The 20,139-nt window shown below is 40.7% G+C and overlaps 1 protein-coding gene across 4 annotated transcripts in view; it reads right to left on the reverse strand.

The window, feature by feature from the left end:
• The window catches only part of MAPRE2 (microtubule associated protein RP/EB family member 2), an 85,829-nt gene that overhangs the window by 11,267 nt on the left and 54,423 nt on the right, over positions 1–20,139 (reverse strand). For all 4 annotated transcript variants that reach the window (XM_065751953.1, XM_065751951.1, XM_065751952.1 and 1 more), the window contains 2 exons: positions 10,921–11,066; positions 8,716–8,929 (listed from right to left, as the gene is read on the reverse strand). In XM_065751953.1, coding sequence (XP_065608025.1) covers positions 8,716–8,929; positions 10,921–11,066 — 360 coding nt within the window. The remainder of the gene's footprint in view (positions 1–8,715; positions 8,930–10,920; positions 11,067–20,139) is intronic.

The raw sequence follows: 20,139 nt of genomic DNA on the forward strand, positions 1-20,139 counted from the left end.
CTAAAGAGCCAACCACAGTTGCACAGGCACTCTTAGGTGATCCACAGCCTTCCCTTACCATCAGCTGTCCTTGGCTCTGAGTTCTGGGACACACAGCCCAAAGTCCAGCTGAGCTCCGAGCTTGTAGTTCACCATGTCTGGAGGGCTGTGCTTCAGCTTTCTCAGGAGCCCTAACCCCATAAGGCCACTCCAATTGTGACACATACCAAGGCATTCCACATTGCTGTTTTCAGAACACATCTCCCACCTACCACAACGCTCCAATAGAGCAATGAGGAGGTGCTGGTGTTTTATGAAGGCATTGCTAGCAAGAAGTCACGGGGAGGCAGAGGGAGGATGGGGAGAAAGAGGACTTGTGACACTGCCCATGAGACCGAGCCATAGCCATCGTGCCTACTCACTGACGTACACCTGTACGCAATGGGCCCGTGGAGGAGCTGACATATGTGAGAAGTAGCAGCACCAATGGTTACTCAATCCAGCTAATCCTTGTACTTACACAAACTCACCTCTAGCAGATTTTGGATGCCAGTACACAGACTTGTCAAAGCTAGGAAAACTCTATGTTGCCTATGTGCCTGAAGTTACACTGCTTTTCCCATCATGCATAGAATAAATCATTTGTGGAAAATCACTACAAATGCCAAGAGGTTTTTGCTGCTATTTATTTCTGTGGGCAACCTCATAAAATTTAGCATCCTGTCTGTGATATGCTTTTTACAGGTTCAGTCCATTTTTCAGCTGCTCAAGAAAGGGATTGTTAAGGCGCTTTCAAACCCAGGAAGATTAATTTAATTTGGATTAGCAGATAAACGGAAGAAAATAGGTGCCAAAACATACAAGATAAACACACAAATGAAATAACCACTCTCATTATAGCATTCTAGTGGGGCATGAAGCTTCTTAATGAATACTTGCATCTCATGCAATTACGTTCTTACTGTATTCCACACATGCACGAAGCAGTTCAGCTGAGAACTGAATGCTATAAACAAGGTGTGATCATTCAGATGTGAAACCTTAGCTGGGCAGTGCAGCTTCCCTCTGCTCACTGCCATTCTTCCACACCAAGGCAGCACTGGACTTCCTTGCTAAGTGCTTGCACACGACAGGCTGCTCAGCTTTGCAGGGGAGCACTCCTCGTCCCAGCAGCTACACATGGTTTCCCCTCAGGGGCCATGGTGCATGACCCAAGCAAGGCAGGCTGTGCAGCCCCTGTACAGTGCTCCCTTTCAGAACCAGCAGCCCTGTGATGAGGCCTAATTCTGTGCAGACTGAGACAGGGATGACAGAAAGCTGAATTCTTAAGGACACATATCTTTCTCACCTGCAGAAAGATTTAAGGACGGAGCAAGCACTAACACTGAACTGATAGATTTTCTCTCCAATTTGCATCTAAGGAATCCTCCCAAAGCACACTGAGCAAGCTCACATCACTGCTGTCTGCAGGCTGGAGAGTACCAAATTGTGCCATTGAGAATACCACTATGTTCTGCCCTTTGAAAGCTACAAAGCCTTCTGGATTTCTACAGTGAAGTGATACTAAGCTTTCCAAGGTCCAGACGAATCAAAGGAAATGGACCTTTCTCCCCTCCTCGGGATCAGCTCTGAAATGAACACGATATTCCAATTCCAGTAACACAGTTAAAAGCCAGCTAAATAATCTGAGCCTCTCAGACGGTATCAGTGACAGCTGGATAGAACTTAATTGCAACAGAGAACGCCTAGGGCTTTCTAATTAAAAATTTCCTGGAGAAGGAAAGGAGAAGAAAAAAAAAGAAAAAGAAAATCTTTAATGCACATTTATTCTAAAATATCAATTTTGGAATCAGCTCAGAGGTAAGCTTCCCATTCCTAACAGAAGCTTAATTTCATAAAAGAATTAAAAGATGCTGGTTGATAAGAGTTGTGCAAAGTGCTTCAGACAGCCAAATACCTTAATGGAGAAGAAAGATTTTAATAGACATTAATAACTTTGCTGCTGAGCACCGCAATGACCCTGAAGTCAATTAGTGTAAGTGTGGAATATCTCCTAATTCGTTGCCCTGAGGAGCTAGATAACTTGAGCAACTCCAATTCATATCTTCCATGAAAATATTTATTGTCCATCTACAAAAAAAGTCATGTATTCAGTAAGGCTTTTCTGACATCCCACATTGCCACTGCCACAAATAAATAGGTTTGTTTTGTTTTGTTTTTATTTTGCTAGGACAGCATTCTGTGAAGTTCTATTTCCATTTTCTGAGAAAACACAATATCTCACACAAGCATTTTACATGCAAAATGTATTCTTATCAGCTTTTTTTCATGGAACACTGATTGAACTGCATTGTAATCAGTGTCATAAGTGTTACCTATTACCGATTCCTTTCCATGTTTACTGTCCATGTTCAAAGAAAAGTGCAGACTCCTGCACCAGGCAGGAAAAACCCAATGCTCCAAAACATGTTGGAGGCCAAATGCCTGGAAAGTCTCATGGCAGAGAAACACCTGCGGGTCCTGGTGGACATCAAGTTAAATGTAACTCAACACTGCATCCCCACAGCAAGGAGGACAACAGTCCCTCAGGCTGCATTTGGAAGAGTGTTGCCAGCAGGTCAAGAGAACTGATCCTTCCCCTCTACTCAGCACTGGTGAGGCTGCATCTAAGAGCTGGGTCCAGTTCTGCCTCCCCAGTACAAGAGATCTGGACACACTAAAGAGCATCCAAAAAAAGGCCACAGAGATGATGAAGGGCCTGGAGCTTCTCCTCTATCAGAGAGGCTGAGATCAGTGCCTGGAGAAGGGAAGGCTCAGGAGGATCTCATCAATGCATATACATCTGATGGGGAACAGTTAAGGTGACAGGCTTTTCGCAGTGGTGCTTAGGGTAAGATGAAGCGCTCACAAACTGAAATACAACTATCTGTATTTAAACATCAGGAGCACTTCTGTGCTGTGCAGGTGACGGAGCAGTGGCACAGGCTGCCCAGAGGCCGTGTGTGGGGTCTGCTCCTCACAGACCTTCAGCAGCCGCCTGGACGTGGGCCTGGGCCCCTGCTCTGGTGTCCCTGCTGCAGCGGGGTTGGGCCTGATGGACCCAGAGGGCCCTGCCAGTTTCCATCGCATTGCAAAAACTTCTATCACAGTATACTCTGATTTGAGGTCAATACAGGGTTAGATAAGAATATTTTTACAGCAGTGTTGCGGGAGAATCCATTAGCTCTTGAATAACTTTCTGTTCCTACCTGTGTAACGCTAGCAGAGGTGAGAACAATAAGTGAACTTTAGCACCATTTCTAAAGAGATGTTATTTTTCCCCATTCTTAAATAAACCAGATGAAACAGTTCTGAAATGCATTGCAGTTTTCTAACTATAATGCTCCAGAAACAATTACTAGTCAGCAAGCCCAGGTTATTATTATTCTTTTTGCTAAACATGAAAAAGAACGATGTATACTTCCAAAATACAAAGCACAAAATGTTGGCACTGTGTAATTTTTGGTTATAAAGTCTGACTTGGGATCCCAGGTCACTTTACATTGCAAGTGTGGTCTTGCAGACAAGACCCATTTAATGCTTAGAGACAACTTTTCCTTGAAGCTATATGAGTAATTAGTATGCTGTTAAATATTTATGCAAAGTTCCAAGGGAACACGTGTATGGCTGCAGTGTGGATGTGTGCAAGAACAGCATGGAGAGCAGTGGAAGCCCTGAGCAAGCAAGACTTGGCTGATATGCTCACAGCTATTACTTCAATTGAATGGGGAACCATTCACACTGTATCTTCAAATTAAAAAACTGAAATGTTAATTTTAAGTTGTAAAGCTTCCTAAAATGAATATTCCTGACTCATGCCACAGAAGAATACACAAACCCACTAAGAGGCAGCAGAGCTAGCAATTTATTTACAAACTAAAGTATCAGCCCATTTAAAAGAAATGAGTGAGAACAGTAAGCAAATTAATATTCACACATGCTTATTGTTACAGCTACACTGGGTTGCAAGAAGTGTTCCATTTAGAGATGCTCAATGGCACAAGTGATGACAACTGATGCTTAACGGGAGTGAAATGACCTCAGTCAAGCCAGCTTTCAGCATCCTGAGACACAGCAGTGCAGCACCCAGTTACTTAATGGCACAGATTTCCCTAAATTGTGGCAGTACCCCTCTACCCCCAGCTCTCCACACTGCCACCGCTGCTGGCTCCAGCACAGCCCAATGAGCTCTGCACTGCCAGGGAACTGGCAAGGAGATGCTTATACAAAGATCTGAAAATGAAGCGCTCACAAATTTCAACCAAGCCATCCAAGAGAGAGCATACAATGGTTAGATGGAAGGTTTGTTTATAGTATGACTGCTCACATTCATCTCTAAGAGAAGGAGATTTGGTAAGCAGGAACTAACCACAGCCCTCTCCTCATCACAAATTGTATCTTTAAATATAAAACAACATTATAATGGAACAAAAAAAAAAAAATTGTCAGCTGAAGCCCTTATTTTCTCCAGAAAAATCTTCAAGCATGCAAGCACTCCAGTTAATGAAAGCATTACACATTAGGTCTAGCAGCAGAAAACATTTTAAAATGTGAAAATGAAAGAAAAAAACTTTTTTTTAAATTTTATACAGAATTATACAATTCTGTAGCTACTTGGTTAGAGGGAAGGGAAGGGAAGGGAAGGGAAGGGAAGGGAAGGGAAGGGAAGGGAAGGGAAGGGAAGGGAAGGGAAGGGAAGGGAAGGGACAGGGAAGGGACAGGGAAAGGAAAGGAGAAAGAAAAAAGAAAAAAGAAAAAAGAAAAAAGGAAAAAGGAAAAAGGAAAAAGGAAAAAGGAAAAAGGAAAAAGGAAAAAGGAAAAAGAAAAAAGAAAAAAGAAAAAAGAAAAAAGAAAAAAGAAAAAAGAAAAAAGAAAAAAGAAAAAAGAAAAAAGAAAAAAGAAAAAAAAAAAGGAAAAAGGAAAAAGGAAAAAGGAAAAAGGAAAAAGAAAAAAGAAAAAAGAAAAGAAAAAAGCCTTTGCTCCTGCATGGAAGCAGTGTTGCTACGTGGTCTCATTTCTCATCCTCAGTGGCTTTAAAAATTAAACCCTCCTGATGTGGATAGGAAAGGTCTGATGGCTGAGCTGTTTTCCTCTCCACTTCGCACACGCTGTTCCTGTGGGGCAGCATGCTCCTTTGGCCTCGCATGAACCTGGCACCAAAGCATTTTCAGTTGTTGCCTTACAGCTCTTCCTATCTCCAGCTCTACAGCAACGTGCCACGATGGACAGGGTTACCCTCAGAAATACCAACTACCTGCGATGTGGCAAAAAAAGGCAGTGTGTTTTAGTGGAAAACAAAAAGAAAAAAGCATCAGGATGAGCTCTCAAGCTCCCCAGGATGCTTAATCATAGCACTAACTGCTACAATGAAGATTGCTTTTATTGAATATATTTATGCCTCAAAATTAATTTACAGCACTTTTGCCATAGCAGGGTATACCATCTCCCTACAGAATATTGGCATTTTTCTTTCATAACTGGCTCCTTGACAGCATACACATATATATATAGCATCCGTGCACAAACAGTTCATTCTGCCCTGGTTATTTTCCCTGTCATAGCATGATTATTTTTAGCCCTCATGTGATCCTCCAGTATTTTCCAGTTCTGCTTTAGTCATCCTGCTCTCACAGAATATTTCAAACTAAGAAGTCCAGCAGCCTTCAGTTCTAAGGACCTCTCGCATTTTTAGCTTATACGTAAATAATTAATTTCATTAAGCTGCCTTCTTCTCATGCATTTTTGACACTCCACTCCCATATAAAATGCTCTGACACACAGGAAGACTCTAAGCTAAAACCCTGACAACTGGATCAAAATTTTCAATTTGATCAGATGAAGCTTTTCAGCTTCTTTTTTTTTTTTTTTTCCTGAGGGGATTAGAAATGGCACAAAGAACAACATGCTAATATTTTAATCCTTTACAATAATCATGATTCTACATCTGTGGCTGTTTACCACTGCATAGAGAAGAGCAGAGGGCTGCGGGACACCTAAAGGGGTGGGCAGATGGCATCCTATTTGAAAACAGCTGTGGCCCTGCCAGCAGAGAGCCCACGTTGGTGGGCTGTGCTGTGGGTTCCCCCACAGAGGGAAACACATTCATCTGCCAGCAGGGAACTGCATTTACCTGGCCCTCCTTGCTGCATCTGCTTCTTCTAGAAGAAATACATACACATTCCGAAGTCATCTTTCCTTCACAGCACTGCCAACCCTGCAGCAGCAAATCAACTCTGTCTTTTGAGAAAGACAGGCATCCATGAGGGTGGCATATAAGATTAGGTGGAAGAGCATTTTATGCTGCCCTGTGAGCTGTATTCTCCTTGATCTGCCTGCCTCACCAGCTGGAGTGCTTTCCAAAGGGATATGGAAGGGGCTGTTGGTGTGCTCACCAATGAACACAAGAATTGGTGCGTTTTCACACTTCTCAGGTCTGCTTTGTGTTAACACCATTCCATAAAATGAAATAAAGGCCACATTTCACATCTGCTGAGATATAGGCACATGCCTATTTGTGGTACAGAAAGCAGCTATCAGATACAGAGTCACATTAAAACACCAAAAATAATCCTAACTCATTACAGCTACCTTCTAGGGCAAGTTTTCCAAGCAGTCCTTAGGGATTTGACCACTTTTTTGGTAACTGAATGACACTATCCTTGTCTACCTCTGAAAATACAGTTAGAACTCTAGTTATGAATCATTAAAGAGATTAACACCTCCTAAATCACTCAAAAACAAAGATCTGGCAAAGGGCATTGGAATAGCTGTTGTGTGGAACAATACGACTCATCTGAACACATATGGAACTGCTAGCAGCTAAATACATAATTCCCTTAAAAACATTTGATCAATTTGAATCATATATTCAATCAATTTGGAATAGGCTATTTAAAGGCCACTGACCTCATATTTTGGGGCTTTTTTATACAAAAGGTTAAGGTTGTTTTACTTACACAAGTAGCATCACTGTGGCTCCTGTAACATTTATAATGAATATTCCTTCATTTCCTGTAAAGTGTGCACTTGCATGCACATAACAAGCCTATGACTGCCACTCAACTACGTCACATAATGCCTATAACCCTCTTTCCTGGCTGAACAGAAATCAAACTAGTGTCCTGCCTATCATAAATCCAAACAATATTTAAATTAATGAGGAAGCTTTCCATGAAAAAGAAAACTTTCGTGGCCAAAGAATGTTGACAAAAAAAACACATATCCCACTTGTCCTACTTCATATTGAAGGCTCTTGTACAACCAGCAACAGGACATGAGATCACTTCATTACCATCCAAACTGACTGGCTTCTTCCATTCCAGTAGCCATTCTACTAATCTGGTATTGTGATCTCCACAACTTTAACTTGGATGACACATTTGTGACTTAAGTAAATAGAGACCACTGGCAAGAGGGATCAACAAGCACAGTAAATTCTGAACTTAATAAAGGTGCATTTTCTAATTTACGTGATGCTCAGTTGGGTTTTTTGTTTTCAGAGGCAGTGCAAGGCACTACATGGGAAATTATAGCATACTAAGCCTTAGAATTCAAAAGCAAAAATACAAGATGATGCAAAAACAATGACATGAAAAAACCAACAGAGTTAATAAAACCACAATCAAATACTTTAGAATCCCAGAGCTGCACTGCCCAGCTATTAGGTGCTCAGCTTCCTGAGAGTGCTAAGGAGATGAAGGCAGCTGGCCAAGTATGCCCACCTTTGACGTCAGAAACAGTCAGAGCAGATTGCTGAAATCTGGGTATGATTTCAGAGTTTAAGCCAGTCTAAGCCTGAGGTTGCCAGATACCAGCCCCTTCCCTTTTGCCAGCAGTGGTGGACAACTGAGCCAATGAGAAGACAGATCACAGAATTACATCAACTGAAAATTAATTGTTATTTGAGGACTGGAATAGAGTAAGATAGACTCCGGACACACCAATAAAGGAATTAAGTGTGCGTGCACATGTGTTCCTGTACATATAAACTGACCCATCTATAGGCATCTAACTCTGGCAACACTTGTTTAAAGGTCAACAGATAATAAATAAATAATCTCTGTATATCTGCTCTTCTGTTCTCTTAACTCACAGTTACCAAGAAAGATGTTGTTGAGTGACCAGTAATGCTCGTATTAGATAAATACGAAAGACCAGGTTTAACTGTTTACTCCCATTGGAGAAACACAGAGCATAATGTTAGAAGACAGATGTATCTTCAAGAAAGAGCAATAGATGCTATGCTGCTCACTTAGAAGACTGAGCTGTAAGCTGCAGAAAGCACAGATTATTATTTTTTGCTTTCTGGACTGTACACAATTTAGCACCATGGAAAAATAATCTAAGGAACTGTTTGTGTCACAAATTTCCTGTTCTTGATAACACATGCACACACTACAACCAGAGAGTGATGACAGTACTAAACGTCTTTTTCTCCACCAGAAGATACTATTAGAGTTCACGACACCTATAGCAAGGGTTCAGTGGGGGATATCCCAGAGCTGACAGGGCTGGGTGAAATTAGAGCGTGCCGTAAGAAGTTAACTTTTGATATGACAGATACTAAGCCTGTGACAACACAGAAAGAATAGCTCATGCACACAAGGTGGTGGTTTCAAACTAGTATTTAGGTAAAACTGGTCACAGTTTATGATCATCTTCAGAGACAAAAATAAAATTCTTTAAGACACAACATACCTGCAGTAGGAGAGTTTGCATGGTGAGACTTTTTGGGCAGATTAAAGATTTGTTCACCGGGATCTGGTGGGGGAAGAGCATCTTGGCCTTGTCGAGCTTCCACAGGATCGTACTCCTTCCCATCATAGTTAGCATCAAAGAACTTCTTAAACCACTGAATGAAATCTAAGTTGTCTTGGAAGCGTCCTTTGACCAGTTTTTCCACTGGAATTACCTGAAAGGTAGAATAAAGTTTCCAATCATAAGCCACTGATATTTGCAAGTTAAAAGAAAAAACACATACACACTGATTTGGAAATACATATATATATAACTCTTTCAGTATATATTCCTCTGCTGCTGTTCTCCTCCTAAAAGCAAATTAAGCTGGAATTGCAAGTGGTGTTACTAAGAAATAAAATGAACGTTGAGCCTTTGAGGTGGCTATATGCAAGTCTTCATAACTGCTCTTCCACAGATCTACTCCTTTCTTATTGCTGTGACAGCCACAGTTAACAAAGCCGCACTGGGAGTAGAAATACATTCAGCTAAGTGGAGATTTCTGTTTTTCCAATTTACATGCTGCAGGTAGACATACTAACAGTGAACACTCTTCACAAGATCCAGATGAAGTTTCTCGCTCTCTGGTGTACTGTCTGAATCAGCTTTTCCAAGACATGCTGAAGCTCAAACCACCCTAAGTTTTCGTAGTACGTGTTCACTGAATTAACCCTGAAGTTTTAGCCTCATAACTTTTTTCCTTTCTGTGTATATCATTTATGTATCTGACTATACATAAAATAGTTTGTTGGTCTGATTAAGTTGACAAGAACATCTAGTAACACAAAAGAGCAGCTATGAGGAAATCACTATCAACGTCCTATGCATTTTTCACATAAATGAAGCCTCCGAAAGGTGACTGGTGGTAGAGTGACAGTGTAAGGAGATGGCTCTATAATGCTTTGCAGGAAGCACAAGCCTCCAAGATGCTGTGGCATGCAGTGACTATGAAGGGAATGCTGCAGAAGGAGGACTGCCCTGAGCCCTGCCTTACTTAATTCACACTGCTAACTAAAGAGCTAGGTTCAACGGACATTAATACCTCCTGAATGCATTCAGTTATGAACTGCAGGCAGATTACCTAAAAGCATTGTAATTTTCATTTTTTTCTTCAAAGTTAAGCCAACTGTCCAGCATTTTGTAAGTCTACAATACTCCTATAGCCATTCACACTGCATTTTGCATATCCCTTATTTTTGTTTCATTCGAGTCAAGAAAGTTTTCTCCCTATAGAAAAATGGACAATGTTCAACTTTATTGGGTTTTCCAATGCTTTGTAATCAAATCATACAGTAAATAGAAGCATAATCTTTTAGGAAATAATAAAGGCTTCCAATTATTTATTTATGAAATAACTGTGTGACTCGCTGATAAGGCTGTTCAAATTTCAGAATAAGGCAACACTAAAATCATCAGAGATTCCTCAAGTGATCTACAGATACTGTATCTATGTAAAACAGCAAGTAAAGAGCATAACTTTCATTATTCAGTGTTACCAATACAATAATTTGTATCTGTGAGTTTATCAAACTCACAAGTGCAAGCACAAAACCAGGATCTTGTGGCTGAATAACAAGGCATTTCCTAAGAGAGATCTCCATTCTTAACTTTATGAGATCACATGCTCTGGACAACCTAACAAATCACTGAGTATATTATTCCAGCTCTTGAATACTTGAAATTCCTTAAACCCAGTTTTGGACAAGAAATATGGAATACTTACAATAACAGCATACTTTCAGGTTATTTTGTTGGAAACTCAGGTCATTGGTAGTTTTATGGTATCTCAAATTAAAGCCCTGGTGTTCAATGATGGCAAAGAATTTCCAACAGATGGTATTTTATCAAAAGAGTCTCTGATATTAAGAAATAATGAGTTAAGCTGTTCAGCTCCTTAGCAGACACATGGACTCAATTTTCACTTTGTACCCAAGTGGAGCATGCCAAATTTCTCTCCATGTGCCCAAACACCCTTTTCAGATGATGACAGGTCAAGAAGAACATCTTCACATGCAACTTATAATTCCAGTTCCCAGTCAAAATTGAAAAAAAAAAAAAAAAAGGACTTTAAATACTTTGAAGCTTGTTTCTTCTATTTATTGACTTTATCAGTTTATACAGCTTGTGAAGCTTGCAGTGATTGAAATACAAATACAGAATGCCTACCTTATCCACATTCATTCTTTTAAAAGATGCTTGCAGAAGCTTGAAGTTGTGAATGTATTCATGCTCCAGCTTTGCTTGAAACTTTACTTTCTTCAAGCTAATGCACCCAGGGAACAACATGTCCATGAACTGGCAGTAAGCTGCTCCTATAAGCAAGAGAATGCATTGATATTAATCCAGATTCACTCAGCCAAGAACAAATGGAGTTTAATGTCATTAGCAGAAAGCATGAGCAGAAAGCAACCGTTTTGAATAAGTCCCTGCTGTAATTCAGTCTAGCACTATGCATCCCAGATGTACTTGTCACATCGTTCAGCATATATTAGATGTTCTTGTGTAGTTTTTCCACTGTCTGAATGAACCGAGCACTGTCGTACAACAACTGTAGAATCACCATGAGTGATGCAAAGTGCATCTTTCTTCTACTTAAAATTGATGTTCTTGGAGTACCTGTACACATTAGCACTGTCCATGTAGTGAGATGATTACAGCCAAAATGGAAATCTCCTAATAAGCTCCTTCAATCTTCACAGCACCTAGAATTCAACCAAGTCAAGATCTTATTTATTCTGGCAGCTGAAGTTGGAAGCTATCCTACTGATAGACTGATGAATTCCAAGGCAGTGATTCAAGATTACCCCAATTCATGATTTAAAGTTAAAATTGCAGAGCTCCTGACTGCTAAAATACACTAGTCATTTTCATCCCCTCTAAAACCAAACACTGTTAATGATCTTTATCACCTGTGAAAAGCATTTAAATACACAGGCTTTAGTGTAGACCACTCACAGCCCATAGATTTCACAAGCCAAGCTCCCAGCTTGGCAGCTCACTCAAAACAAGTTTTCCAAGTTCAACTTTGAGTGCTGTGTGAACGTATGTATTAGTAAGCAGGGGTATGTGAGTATAATTAATTCAGGACAGAACAGCAAATATACAGAAAAATTTCTAAATAGTGTACTAAGTACAGATAACAGAGATAGCCTTTTCCAATATGCAGAGATCTTCCTTCTACATTATCGTGTCACTGTCATTTGCCAACTATCTACTGTTGACTCAATTAAGTGCTTTGAAACCAAGGCTGAAGATGTTTGAGGGAATCAGAGGAAAAGGAATTTAAGTTCTTCAGAAAAGAGTTTGCTAGTCAACAAAATGCTTTGTGCTCAAAAACTCCTCAAAAGCAAGAGGGCCCAGGCCTATCACCTCCACTTGAGCACACAGGCCAGGTAAGTCAGCAAACAAATAGTCATAAGTTAAATTTGACTTATGCAAAAAGAACTTCTGCACATATCGTGCAGACCAGTTTTGATAAACTTAAGTGTCAAATCTCACCTACCAGTTCTGGTCAGTGTCAGTGAAAACTACTTTATCACCGTGCTCATACAATAAATAAATAAGCAAATAAATAAATAAACATGTACATATACAGAAATGAACAAATCAGACACCTGGTTTGTCTAGTTCTGTAGGAGGGGCAACAATAACAGGAGCTTTAAGATGTTTTCCTCTGTGGGTAGTCATGTGTTTTGACAGGACCAGCTTTACACATCAGAGAGCTCTCATTCTCTGTGTCCGTTCAAGCTCCATATATAAAGGGTGACAGAGCTTGTAACTCCTCCAAAAGAGAAACAGATATTCAGAGCAGAGTCCAAAAAACCTAAAATACCAGTATGAAGTTTGATAAGTGACTCAACAAGATCAAGCTTTAGTGCTGAAAACAATTTCATTTTTTAAAAATTCTCTTCATGTTGACCAGCTCTGTGAGAGGAAAACTGTAAAAATAAATAATCTGATTTTTCAAGGACACCTTGTACTTAGCTGTTTGTGGTGGTTTTGATGTGATTAAGAATCAAAGTAAGATATTCCCTAAAGGAAAAAGAGCCTTCTGGCAAGCTACAAACATGAGATGACACACTTGCATCTTCTTATAGGAAGCTATACAAACAGAATTAGTAAATCAAAACCCATCCTTAGCAGGAGAACTGGCACATAGGCAGCAACAGAAAAATGACATTACAATTAAAAGCATGGATATACAGATACTACGTGGTTCAACTATACTTATTACTATTTAATTTCATGCAAAAGGATTATTACGCAATCATTTCATGTTATAAATCAAATTTGTTCCCAACTCTGCCCTTTCATCGCCCCCATATCCCAATTATAAGGTTTACTCTGATATCTAAGTAATTGCCTGGAGGCCTTGAAAATGCACTGTGCAACCTTTCATCTACATCCTTTTAGAAAACTGGAAACCTAAAATGTTCACATGAGATTTCCTCCTTCTGCTGGTGATGCAAATTCCTCCTGCATGCCTTTAGATAGAGTCTGACTAGACAAGAGACTCTAGTTAAGACATTTCCTCGTGTTCCTTCTCCTCGTGCAGGCAGTTGTTTCTGTATTTTGTCAGCCAGGAGGTGGTCCTGGGTCTGCTCAGCGCCTGAGGGCAGAGAATGCTGGCGTGCATCCACGTGATGGTACAAACCCGGTCTCTGACACAATAACCAAGCCTGCTGCCAGACTACTTTCCCAACAGGAGGATTTTATTACTGCGGCAAACACAGCTTATTAAAATGCTTCTTCCTGAAGTGCAGAGGCAACGTGCAAGTACAAACTGAACTAAGTACTGCAAACTACACAAAGAGGAAACTCTTTCTGACTTCCACATAGCAGAAGAGAAAGTTACAAGTGTCATCACGTTTAACTGGGACTACTAGATTTTGGACATCAAGATTACAAACATATTTAATACAAGATAGGCATTACTTATTCAAAATTCTGCTCCTAAGTTCTGTGGCCATCACAGTGCATTAGGATGCCAGTATGGCAGAACCAGGATGCTGCTCTCAACATTGCCAACTGTCAAGGTTTCACGAGGCAGCAGGAGAAGCAGCCCTATAGAAGTAATGCAAGATCGCTTCGCAGCCCCAGAACACAGACGTGTGGTCCTCTGGATACTGGACAGTACTTTAGGAATACTGAATTTACCACACAACTGATGTTTCTGTTGTCTCTATGACCAAGAAACTGGTACGTATTTAAAAATCTGCAAAAAACACAGTCACAAATAATGTGAAATCTCTTCACAAGACAGATGAAAACCACAGCTGGTAGCACTGGGGAAGAGGGATTACTGAACATGGGAGACACGCTGATGTTAAATCCTCCCACTCACTATTAGCCAGGAAGCAATTTTGAATCCAGGCTCAAAACCCCTTTCACTTTTTCATCTAGGACACTGACGCATCCACCAATTACAAGAGATATTCACAGGCCAGGTGCCAAAACCAACTTGCAAACACAACTAGCGAGTGGAAACTCCACGCTTGCCTTCATGGTGGAGGACATGACAGTGGCTGGGGGTGGGGTGCAGAACCCCACAGGCACACCCAGCCATGAGCACAACTGCCCTCACTGACTCCTTTTTAACATTTATAGGAAAATAACAGAGTGGAGACTCTCAGCAGCGTTGAATCTGGCTGGCAGGCTGCTGCTGTCTGAAGGAAGCTTGTGGCTCGTTTACTACCCCCTCCTCTTTAGAGGACTTTGGCTGTGGCCTAGACTGGAGAGCTGGGCAGCATTGTTGGCTGTGGTTGCGCATTGCAGGCTGCGCTGTGCATGGCACTGGGCTGTGGGGTGGACTACTGGCCAGGCTGAGGGCAGCAGAGGGGAAGCACAGCCAGGGCAGTGTTCAGAACCATGCCCAAGTATTACTTGTCCCCTCAAGGAGGGGCTGAGTCAATCCTTCCTATCCAATGTACCACCCTCCCTGTTTGGCCCTCCATCACTGCATTACGTAGAGGTGAGGTCCCACAAAGTCACGTAAAACTACAGCAGACAGCATGGGAAGGCAGAGGAGCTGTGAAGAGGCAGGGCCTGACTGCGTGGGGGTGGGCTTCAGCTTAGTTCTACAGTCCGAACCATGGCAAAAAAAAACTAAGTTGCAAACTAGAATTTTGCTGGAAACATTTAATAAGAATTTGGATCTAAAACCAGCATGCGATTCAAGCCTCAGCCAACCCTCAGTTTGATTTTCAGGCACACATTTTTGGAAGCAACAAGAGCAACAAAACAAAACAAAAACAAAAAAAATTGGGAAAAAGGCTGACTGCACCTTTTTCTTTAATTACAATTGTTTTTTGCTTGCTTCAAAGATTTTTATTTTTTTATGATTATCTAAAAAGGCATCCTGTCACATCAGATAGAAATTCCTTCAAATTATTCATTCACTCCAAAGCTGCAACAACTAAACCACGCACTTGGAAAATGCAGCATGATTCCCATGTGTGTTAGTCATCAGTGCTTCAGCTCACTGGAGCGGTGGTTGCTAACACTGATGGGAAAGTGCACACACCCAGCACTTCTGCTGCCCAGAGAACAACAGAAAAAAAAGGTGGGAACTCACAAGGAGCATGTGTGACATAGCAGTTTTGATGAGAAATGGGGAAATAAATACAAAGGCCAGCAATGGGTGTTTGAAGTACAGCAGCACTTTTGGCTCACCTTTTACCTCCAGCTACCCAGAGCTGTGTCCTTGGCAGTGGTATTAAGGTAGGCACGCAGCAGGTTTTGATGTAAAACACAAACCCATACCACGATGCCTACATCTCAAATGTGTTCTTCCATTCTGCCACTCAATGTCTTTGTTTTTAACTTAAAAACAAACAAACAAAAAAACCTGATGACCACAAAGCTGTGTTACCTACAGTGCCATGTTTAAGCATCCTATTTGCATTTCTAGCAGCGCCCATATGACTGAGGACATAGGTCAATGAAATTCTGCTTAAAAAAAGCCCACATTGATTTAAGAGGTTTCAGCCTGTTTCCTGGAGAACGTCCGAGCCCACTGCAATTTACCGCCTGCTTAGTGGTAGGGAAGCCAGATGTGCATCAGTGAAGCAATGCTGGTGTGAGCTTTGGCCTTTCCACTAACAGCCCGGGGAGGGCACTTGCATAAATAAATATAAGCGATCCAGATGAGAGCACAGCACTGCTCTCCTGCAAAGAGCTCTGGAAACAGAGCTGGAGCAGCAAGGGCAGAGCGAGGACCTGCATGCAGAAAAGCAGCATCCAGAGGCACCAGCACTGAGCTGCATGCTTCTGAATTGGATGTGCTCGGGAAAATCCTAGCGGGTGGAGCGTTTCTGTGAGGCAACTCAGGATACCCACTGAATAATGGATTTTGGAGGGAGGTTCCCCAGGTGTTAAGACCGTATTTTCTAAAAATATATAAATCAAACTTCTCATAAACTGTACATAGAACAGCTTTTAATACTTAGTTTTTAGTAGTAATTTGTTTTGGAACTCATTCATTTTCAAACAGGCAGACCAAAACAGTTTCAGAAAACATGGCTCCCATTTAACTTAAAATAGCTGTGTAACCCAACTTGACAAAGAAAAAAGAAATCCACAGGAAAATCTAGGAATCCATTTAAGAGAGATTAAGCAAGCAACGGCAAGGGACAGCATTATGAGTAAACACACAAAAAAGTAGAAGCCTTTTTTAAATTTGATTCCTCCTGAATTCTTAATGAATGACATTAAATACATATATATATCTATAGGTTAAAAGTCTCAGGATCCTGCTTTGTGAACTTCCCCAGAAAGTTTTGGAATTGATCTTAAATCCGATCATCAACATGCATTATATCCCTCTAAACCTAAACATCATCTGGAAGACATTAAAGAGTCATTTACACTGAGAATCCTCTGTGTTGCAGGACCCCAGAACAACACACTAGTTCCCTGAAACATGGCTTGGGTTCACAGTGCATCAAGCCATGTTTTAGTCACATTTCCAAACTGCTCTAGAAATAGAGGCTTTGCAGAGTTGTGAATTAAAAAAGAAAAAAGAAAAAAACCAACACTGAGATATACTTCAGCCTGGCTAGCACTAGCACACCAGTTGCACAGAAACCATGCTGGCATTGAATGCTCCAGCTTAGTGCTATAATGCAGATTATACACGTGTAGAAAGTGTATGAGTTAATGTAGACACTGAGCAAAATACAAACACCAAAGCATGAAAAATGAAGTGAATCCTATGCAGGTATGTCATAGAATTTGCATACACAGACACTCACAACTGACATGCAGAATTCCTCACCCAACATCCCTTAGTAGAAGGGAGTAGCTCTCCAAGCAGCAATCCACTTGCCATCACCAGAGTCATGAAGCCCTTCCTCAAATCCCAAGCCATCACAACAGCACAAAGCCTCACACACCAACATCTGCTGTAACAGCACGTTTCCTTCACCTCTTCAGGATGGGAGGTGGAGAAACAGAAAACATCCCTACAAGAACCACATACCCTCGCAAGAAGCATGTCAGTGAAGATACGGAACCAACTATAGCAGTTGCTATGAAAAAAAAAACTACCCAGTTGCAATAATCAGGATATCTGCAAAGAAAGCATCACAGTCTAATATTTAAAAGTACTGAACTGCATGCTCTTTTTATGATAGTCACTTGTTAGAAGTAAGGGAGAAAAGATTACATCCTTTGCCCTTGCATGAAAATCCTTAAAGGTAAAAAGTCTCTGAGTTGGAGTCCAAACTTGCAAGTTTAATAGTCCACTGGGAATTTTCAAATGTAGGAAAAAAAGAAAAGATTCTGCTCCTTCTGCACCTCAAAGGCTCACATGAGACTAGTTAAGACAAAAATTATACTCCAGGTTGTATTTTCTATTCTACATACATTTACCATTTCTGGTTTCCTTGCTAATAATTTATACAGCTTATATACTTGGTGGGTTTTTTTTATTTATAATTGATATGCAAGCCCTCTATAGTCCCCTTTGCCTGACTCTTATTTTGAATATACACTCACGTAGCAGCCAAACGATCCTGAAAAAGCCTGTTACAAGCTCACTTGATATTCCCCATAGGTGAAAAATAGCCTTAGTAAAGAAAATTCACTCATAAGCTATTTAGCCAGAATTGTTTTTATGAAGCCACTGTGTATGTATTACCAAAATAGCATGAATCCCAAGAAACAACTAGTGTCATAATTCATTTGAAGCTCTTATTCTCCGTGCATATGGGTGTTGCAACATAAGGCTCTAATACATTAAATCCTTTCAGTTTTTCTTCTATTATTCTTCTCTCATCTGTATCAAATTAAATGCTCCCAAGTCTAATGCCCACCTAAAGGCAATGCACACTATGCCTTACATTATAACCACGAATCACTAACTTCATATTCTGGCTAAAAGCCTTGAAGGAAGTCAAACACAGAGACCAAAACTGACAAAATGACACCCACCTAAAGCACAGGGAATTTTTCTGGTTTGAGATGCTTGGGGAAATTTTCCCTCTAGTGTTGCCAAAACTAAATTACCAGAAGAGCTGTACACTAAATTTAGACTCTCAGGGGCTGCATCCATCCATAACCTGGCCTTTTTGGCACATCACAACTACTGCAGGCATTCACAAAGCTCAGGGGATGCTACACATTGCTCGGCCTACTTAGCAAGGACAAAAACACATGTAAGACTCATGAAGAATACAAATACTTTATGACTAATCCAGCCTTTTCCGTGGCTGTTTCTCATCTTAGCTCTGTTCCTGTAACTGGCAAGAGGGGAACAAGCTGCTATTTCCACAGCACGCATATTATTAAAGCTACTTCTCCACACAGCAACAAGTAGAAAGAGGAAAAAAAAAAATAAAGGGCTAACTGCCTTTTTTTTATTACAATCTGTAGCATTAGGTTTTAGGTATACTTTTCAGATCAGAATAAAACCTTCTAATAAAGGCAGAATGTCACATTACTCCTTATTGTCTTAGCTCAGACTGTCCACAATTACTGCCAGGCTGGCTGCAAAACGTAAGCACACAAATTCTCACAGTGAGATGCTAAAGATGACTGTAAGGCACATCTAGGTGGCTCATGCCTCCTAAAAGCAAAGCCTCTGAGCTTGATGGCAGGTCTCAGCATCCTCATCCTCACCCCCATCCCAGCTGTGCTTTTTATGGCCTTGCATTTAGCTTTTTCTGAAATTTTGATTGCTCATTGCTAACGAAAATGAACAAAACCTGAATGCTTGTATAACAGCATGACAAATCTTCATGCTTTTTTTCTTAAAAAGAAGAAAAGGCCCACGCAATTTTACAGGGGGTAATAAAGTATCAGAGGCAGCGGCTCTGAAGTTCACTGCTAGTATTGTGATATGCTTCACAGTGTTACAGAGGTTCCCACATATTCCTTCCCTTTGAAGTCCTTGAGAAATGCTCAAATTCTATGGAAGCCTGGAAGAAGGCTGCCAATGCTTTAAGAGGCATCAGCCAGAGGAATACCAGAAGGAATGAAGGAGGCAGCTCCCAGGCTGTGGCCACGCTGTGCCTGTGGTGTCTGCAGAAAGCTGGCTGGTTGTTTTGCTACCGTTTCTCTTCATATTTTATGTACTTCCAGTATATTTTGCAGGATAGCAGTTCTCTGTGCATGAAATAAACTATTTGTAGTTTACATAGTAAACAATATTAAATAAAGATCCCCAAAACTTCTCCAATTCTCTTCACTCCCTGTGAAGACATGCTGCAACAGCATGTGAGAAGTGAACTGCGCAGTCTCTGATGGAAAGGAACTTGTCAGTAGGATTTCTGTATGCTGGTGATCCAGCAGAGTTTAGCAGAATTCAGAAATGCAGAAACTAAAGCTCTGTGGACTACAGAGAGGATTGTGCTAGCAGGAAAGAATGCCTTTTGAGATAATCAAATATTAAATCCCATTTTGGCACTGTAATGAACATAAAAATAAATAAGTATCTAGCTGGACAACCAAACCAAATGGAGAAATTCAAGTTTACAGGTGTGACCCATTAAGATACGAACATAAAAGCAAGTAACAATAGCAATTATTACAGGAAGTTCTAAAGGAAGAAAAAAAATAATTTTACACAGGATGGAGTAAGAGCTCTAAATGAAACAACCTTTTTTCAGTCTTTCCCTTGTGGTATGTCCTAATATCCTCACTAGAGGTCACAGAAACAATTGTATAAGAAGCTGCATAATGAAATGGGACGGTTCTTTTGTGACAGTTTCCATGCTTTTCTGCTGCCTGTCCCATCAAGCTAAAATCTCTCAGTTTGACTCATTTAAATATCTTCAACTTGTATTCTCAATGATCACCATTCTCTTTGATCACCTCCTCCCTATTTTGGGTAAGTTTTATTTGTTTATTTTAAGCCCACACACATTTAACTTGGTGGAGAATTCA

This window comes from Cyrtonyx montezumae, unplaced genomic scaffold, assembly GCF_038088225.1.
Source record: "Cyrtonyx montezumae isolate F1298 unplaced genomic scaffold, pur_monq_1.0 scaffold_8, whole genome shotgun sequence".
Classification (NCBI taxonomy): domain Eukaryota; kingdom Metazoa; phylum Chordata; class Aves; order Galliformes; family Odontophoridae; genus Cyrtonyx; species Cyrtonyx montezumae.